A 6,194-nucleotide genomic window follows, 5' to 3' on the forward strand; every position below is an offset into this window, starting at 1 on the left:
AATACTGCAAACACGCTAAAAGCAGCAGCTTTTGCAAGACTTTTGTTCAACCCAATGAATTAATGCACGATTCTGTATAGTGACTTGCATTTCACAGCGATGCGTGTTCCAAGCCTTCTGTTCTATCTTCATGTGTGAGCTTAACCTTGAAGTGGGTAGTGGCCTGTCAGCGAGTTGCACATCTTTAGAGAATTATAACACGGACCGTAGTACCGAGGAATGTTCTGATCAGTGGCCGTCCCGAGAACGAACTGCGTACGCGTGTGGCATGGATACGGGCCCACGTCCTGGCCACAGTTGTACGAGCGGGATCAGACTGACCGCCGGCTACTAGGGCCCCACTTAGGCTGCCCGTCTGCTACCCCACATTTGGACCAAGCTTGTTGAGGTACCCGTCTGTCTGAGTGAGCCCGGGCGCGTCGCGGCCCTGATGAGGAGGGGTTTCTGCCGTTACGGCTGCCACTGCCAGCAGGCATGCCCAGTAGCGTGGCGGCTAATGGTATGACACGACAGGCAGCCATCTGGCGGCTGCTGGGTACATCACAAGTTCAGCTGGCTAGTATGTTATTCACTTCCGCGAGTGTGCTGTGCCAATTTGCCGGACAGCTTAACTTGTACCACGTGCATTGTGCTTGTATCTGTGAAATTTTTCGTTATCGATCATTGGAATTCCAACCGAGTGTTTTTCTTCTGCAACATAAGATTGTGTAGGCCGCTTGCATGTGTCAGCTTCCCTAAGCCCGATTCATTGGCTAATTGGTCTCAGAGACGTATGCTAATAAATATCATGGAACTTACAGATAGTGTCATCAATCCAGGCTAGCCAGTGGGTTCAATCTCAGGCCACAAATGGAGCTAAGACTCCCCAGGAATTTTGCCATACTCAGTTATGTTGCTTGAGGACGTAAGGGTCGTAAGGGCACCGTTGTGTATTTACAGGTGCTGTTGCCACATCGTGGTTATTCATCATATGGGTAAAGTGCCGCGCGATGAACAGTTTGTTTGTCTTTTCCTTGATATCGTCAGTGAAGAAATCCTTTCAAAGGCATGTGGCTGTGGGTAGGTTCTGTGAAGTACCAATTCATCGCCGCGAGTGTGGTGACAAGGCCGTGCGCTTGATTAGGCTGCTCCATTTTGAGCCTGACGCACATTGTGACCGTTCTGCCTGCAGGTCTGCAGGTCTCTCGGCCGCTGGTGACGTTCCATCTCCGGCCCAACTGGTCCGACGAATGCCTGAGTCCAGCCGTGCTGAACACGGACAGGGTGTGAGCCGCGCGCGCGCAGACCGCGGCTCGCGGCCGTCCAGCCCACAGCCGCGCTCTCATCACCGCCGGCGGCCAGCGCCGAGCATCGCTTCTGCGATCTCTGGAAAACACAGAGTTGGAGCGCGCTGCGCACCATCTGGCAGGGCCGCAGCGCTGCACCGGTGGTTTTCCTTCGAGACACTGACCGGCGACCTCTTGGCCGCTTCCGGCATCTCCACACCTTCGTCGAAGTGATTGGCTGGTCCCGATCGTGTCGTGGGAGTGACCCTCCGGGAGACCGGGTGTTACCGGCCACCGAGCGGCACGTGGCGCCCAGCCCTGCTCGGTACGGGAGAGTCGTGACGACGCTTGGCCCGCCTCCCGAGGCGTGACTGCCTGGTGACAGGCGACGCAGGCCCGCCGTGCGAAACACCCCTGCTACCCGGCTAACCCGACGGCGAGGTCGGATCAGTGCGTGGACCAGACTGGTGGCAGCGGAGTTGGCTGTCTGAGATGAGGGCAGAAGTTCGGTGCAGGCGTCTGGACGAAGGTGGATAGGGTGGCGCAGCGTATCGTGACTTTGGTGTGCTTAACGGCGCGGCTGAGAACGGCCTTTGCTCGGGTGTTGGGCTGCCTGCCATCTGTCCCCATGCAGGGTGCCAGTCACGTGACTGGTGAGGTGGGAGCGAGTGACGCCCCCCTGCCGATCAGTTTCCGTAACCGCCGCACTCTACGCCGAATGTGGCAATGAACCCACCCGTTGTAACCGTCGTAGTATAGCCGGCAGATTCTCACGCCCAGTGATCTTTTGACGTCATTATTGATCGGAAAGCTGTGGAGTGACGGAAGCTCGCGGTGTCCAGCGAAAGTCGATGAAGGAGGGCCAGCCAGCCAGACAGCTGAAACGCCCGCTGAGAGACTGCATGCATCATGCAGCAAGGAATGGGGGAGGGGGGCGGGGGGGGGAGATCGTTCGATCGGGGCTCGATTGGAGCCGATGCCAGACGTCTCTGAGTGGTTTAGAGACGCTGACTGAACAGCACACCAGCCAGACGCCGGACAGCACCGGTCTACAGCGCCCCGCGAACCCGTCGGCAAGACGTCTGTGTCACTGGCAGCAGGCTGGGCCGCGTGAACTTCACTTCTGCTTGCCAGTCTCATGTCACTGGCAGGTGTCGATGTTATTGAAAACTAAGCCTACCGTATCATCGCGTGCTTGCTGTGGATAAAAGCTACATACCTCAGTGCAATGTTTTGCGGTCAGAGCTTAAGCGTGAGGCGTGCGTCGGCGGAAAATGGGGAAGCGCATCATTGTGAGTGTTATTTATCTCAGTGACGTGATGCTGTTCGAGCTTAATTTGTTCAGCTCGCTTCGTTCTGCCCAGCTGACATTTGTATGAAATAAAATGTTATGCATTCGCAGGTCTCCATCACGTGCTTGGTAGTTGCAAGCCGTTTTTTCAACGCCATTACAATGGACGATATAGGGTCGTAGCAGTGGGTGGAAGATGTGGAAACTCGAAAGGAATTTGGCCCGATGACTTTTCTCAACGGCCCGGCAAGTTCGAATCCTAGATCGCATTTAACTTACGCAAACTGAATTATCATTGTCATCACAAGTTGTTTGAACATCAGCAATACACGGATTTTCATAACCTAAGTGATTCATGCATTTTAATGCAAAGATATGGTGACGGATGCCTCTGAACGACGAATGTAAAACGACCCCTCTGTCGTAATGCGCTTGTGCAAGATCGGTCACGGTGGCGTTTGCTTCTAAAGTATATAAATAATCCATCATCAAAACTCACTTGGGGTAGAGTCGGTGCGATCCTGGAGGCTTGCCAGCTGGCGAGCATCGCCTGAGTGAGGAAACCGTGCTGTTTTCTGCGTAGATAGTTATCGTGGCGACTGATGATGGTGAAGGCTTCGCGATGATATGAGCGTCAGGCTCCGAGATCCGAGCTGTCTGCTACTGCGCGTGAAGTTTTTCCTTTGCGTTTTTGAGCCGTCTGATCCTAGCTCAGATCACCACATTGCCATCTACACACCACAATCATCATGTCGAATCTATTGTCAAAGGTTCCAAATCGATTGAAGGAGGATTTCCGAGGACAAAAAGTCATGCTAAGCTTGTCTTTTGCTGGTCCCATCCGTCAATATCTTTCCGACCTTATTGGTTTGTAGTAGTTTGTTCCTTTTGTCCTCTGTGCTCAACTCTACACTCTTCATCTAAAGATGATCCGCGGCTGAAAATGTATGAACCTCTGCTCTTCTCTCTGTTTGGTGCCGTCATCTTTGCATCGTCTCCTCCACACCTAGAGGAGTCATGTATTGCTCTCACATCCGGATTTAACACTACTATTACTACCAATACCAACACTACTCTCAGGTCAAAGGCAGCAGTCAGGTGAATGCTTGACGATGCTGAACTGGCAACTTTGCGGTAGGTGCTGCATCAAGCTGTTGCCATATTGCAAAGTCCAGACGGGCTGAATAAAGAGGCAAAAAACTGCATGCCCACGACATCGGCTTTTCAAGAGATGATTGACACTGCTTTGCAAACAGAAAAAACGGAGGTAGGCTACATGTGAAGGAGTGCTGGCAAAGTCTTTAGGACACACCAAATGGGTCCGTATGAGTTGTTTCACCACCAGCGCCAGGTGGACACTCCCGAAGGATTCTTTACCTTGATCGGACGTGTTGCCGGGATGTATTTGGGACCACTGTCCACAGTTGCTAAGAAAAGCTTCATGCCAAGATTATGTCCGTAGCCATCAGACAACAGTCCCATGAAGCGAACAATTTCAGCCGAAGTATTTTGACATGTCATGTAACGTCCCCACACGGTCGCTCCATTCCAGCCTGGCGCTCTGAGCCGGGACTGATGGCCACTGACGGGTCACACCAGCGCGGGCTCTGTGATACGAGCACTCACGTCTGCAGTATGGTGAAGCAGCCCGTTCACGGCACATGTCATATTTATGCACGAGCTCAAGACGAATGCGGGTAGATTATGCTGCAATATTTCATTCGTTGCAAGACTATCCCTATCACGCACAGGCACAGCGTTGCTGTGAAACTTGAAGTAGCAATTGGTCATGTGCATGATCTGAGAGAGAAGTAACAGCAATTCACATGTAGCAGTTTGCTCGTTCTGTGCATAACAAAGCTCGATATGAAATGTGTTACGCTGAGCTTGAGGCTGTGATCAGCAAATAAGGTCCACAACTTTGGAAAGTTCATATATGCCAGGAAACAAAAAAGAAATGGCGTCTTGCTGGTCAAGGTTACTGAATCCAACAACTCAATGGTGTTACAAGGCCTACATAGCTCATGTGTGAGCTACTGGCGAAAAACATTTAAATATACCCACTCTGATCGCTCCTAATATTGCAGAGCATATGCCTGCATGACTAAACAGGCTTGTCGTCTATCACGGACGCGCATCCGCTTATTGAAGTCTAGAATTTTAGAAGCAATACTTTAAGTACGCACACCGATCGGCCATAATCGCACACACGGTACTCTGTTCTTTGGCCACATCTCAGACCAGTCCGATTTTGGGAGCTTGACCCAGGCAGGCCGTAAACGCGTGTGTGAATCATGCCAAAGACGCGTTTATAAATCAGGTCATAGGCACGTCGGAATGTGTGATTCGTTTTTGATGTTCTCTTAATAAGCAGCGTATTATTTATTTTCAAACAGCCATTATTGCTGCAGTCACACAGTTGATGGCCTGTTCTGTGAGCACCAAGCGAGTTCCTGTGCTTGCCTCCTTACACGATAAATAGCATGTTATAAAATATCCCCCTGCCATCTAAACGGACGATATTTCGATGTTTGAGATTGTGATACATACACAAATAAACAAACACAATTATGGCAAATTTCACTAGTTCAGGAGAGCATTAAAGGTACTATCGCAAACAATTAGGCATGCGCAATTTAGGCCATTCACCCTACCGCCGTGAGATGCCCGGCGTTCGAGCAACTAAGCGGCTTTGGGGAGACAGCAACGACGAACGCTAGGAGTAGCTTATTTTTGAAGCACTTACATTAGAATGCCAGCGTAAAGACTGCAAAGAAGTTAAATCTCAACATCCTGAAACTTATATTACATTAAAGTCGAACATGAAAAGCCATGTTAATTGTCCCCATGCATGCACTGTTTCTGATTTCGCTCGAGGCTAAATGGCTCGTCGAATTTGTTTATTTTCTCGCTCTTACTTCTCTTTATAGGCTTAAGATTAGACGGTCAGTTGGTAATGCAGCTTCAGGACTATTCAGGAGTTGAAAAACCAGGCAATAGTACAATCCTCTGCTTGAGAGTCCTACCCTGTGCCACCCTCCGTTTACCATCCGCCAATAAGCGTCGGTTAATGGGCCTTACACGTGCAAAGAGCCGGCTAGGTGGTTGTTGCAGACACTCCGGCGGAGCCCAAGCCAGCTCAGCGGTAGGGCATTATCACGGCCTGCGGCTGCAGCACGCCACCTCTGGATCAAGTGATGGGTGGGGAAAGTGGAGCGCACGGCTCCGATTTGTATGGCAAGCCGTTGGTCACCTATGGCTCTTATTGTAACGTTCAGGCAAATCCGTCAACGTTTGAACTCCAAAAATCAAGCGGCAACACCACCTGCGCCATGTTGCCACAAAATCAGGTGTTTTTTGAGACTCGAACCGTCCGTGTCTGTTCATCGTCACCTGCCGATCAACTAAAGGCACTGACCATCCGTTCGTCTAGAAAACTAGCGGTGGAAGCTAGTAGTGCCACCTATTGGTCAGCGGTGTTGTAAAACGACGCTAGCATCACCTTCACTCATTCGCTACAGTTGCATCATGTGCAGACGGTGGTACCATCACTTCTAGAGGTAGGATTCCGTTCGCCCAATCCTCCCCCCGCCCCCCCCCCCCCCCCCCCCCCCCCACCCATCATTCAGAAGTCTGTG

The 6,194-nt window shown here is 51.2% G+C and overlaps 1 protein-coding gene across 1 annotated transcript in view; it reads left to right on the plus strand.

Moving 5' to 3' along the window:
* The window catches only part of LOC119106447 (histamine H2 receptor), a 42,510-nt gene extending 40,325 nt beyond the window's left edge, over positions 1–2,185 (plus strand). The window contains exon 5 of the mRNA XM_037230095.1: positions 1,172–2,185. Coding sequence (XP_037085990.1) covers positions 1,172–1,269 — 98 coding nt within the window. The 3' untranslated portion in view covers positions 1,270–2,185. The remainder of the gene's footprint in view (positions 1–1,171) is intronic.
* The last annotated feature ends 4,009 nt before the right edge of the window (positions 2,186–6,194 follow it).

The sequence above is a fragment of the Pollicipes pollicipes genome, unplaced genomic scaffold (assembly GCF_011947565.3).
Source record: "Pollicipes pollicipes isolate AB1234 unplaced genomic scaffold, Ppol_2.1 Scaffold_6138;HRSCAF=7277_pilon_pilon_pilon, whole genome shotgun sequence".
NCBI lineage: Eukaryota > Metazoa > Arthropoda > Thecostraca > Pollicipedomorpha > Pollicipedidae > Pollicipes > Pollicipes pollicipes.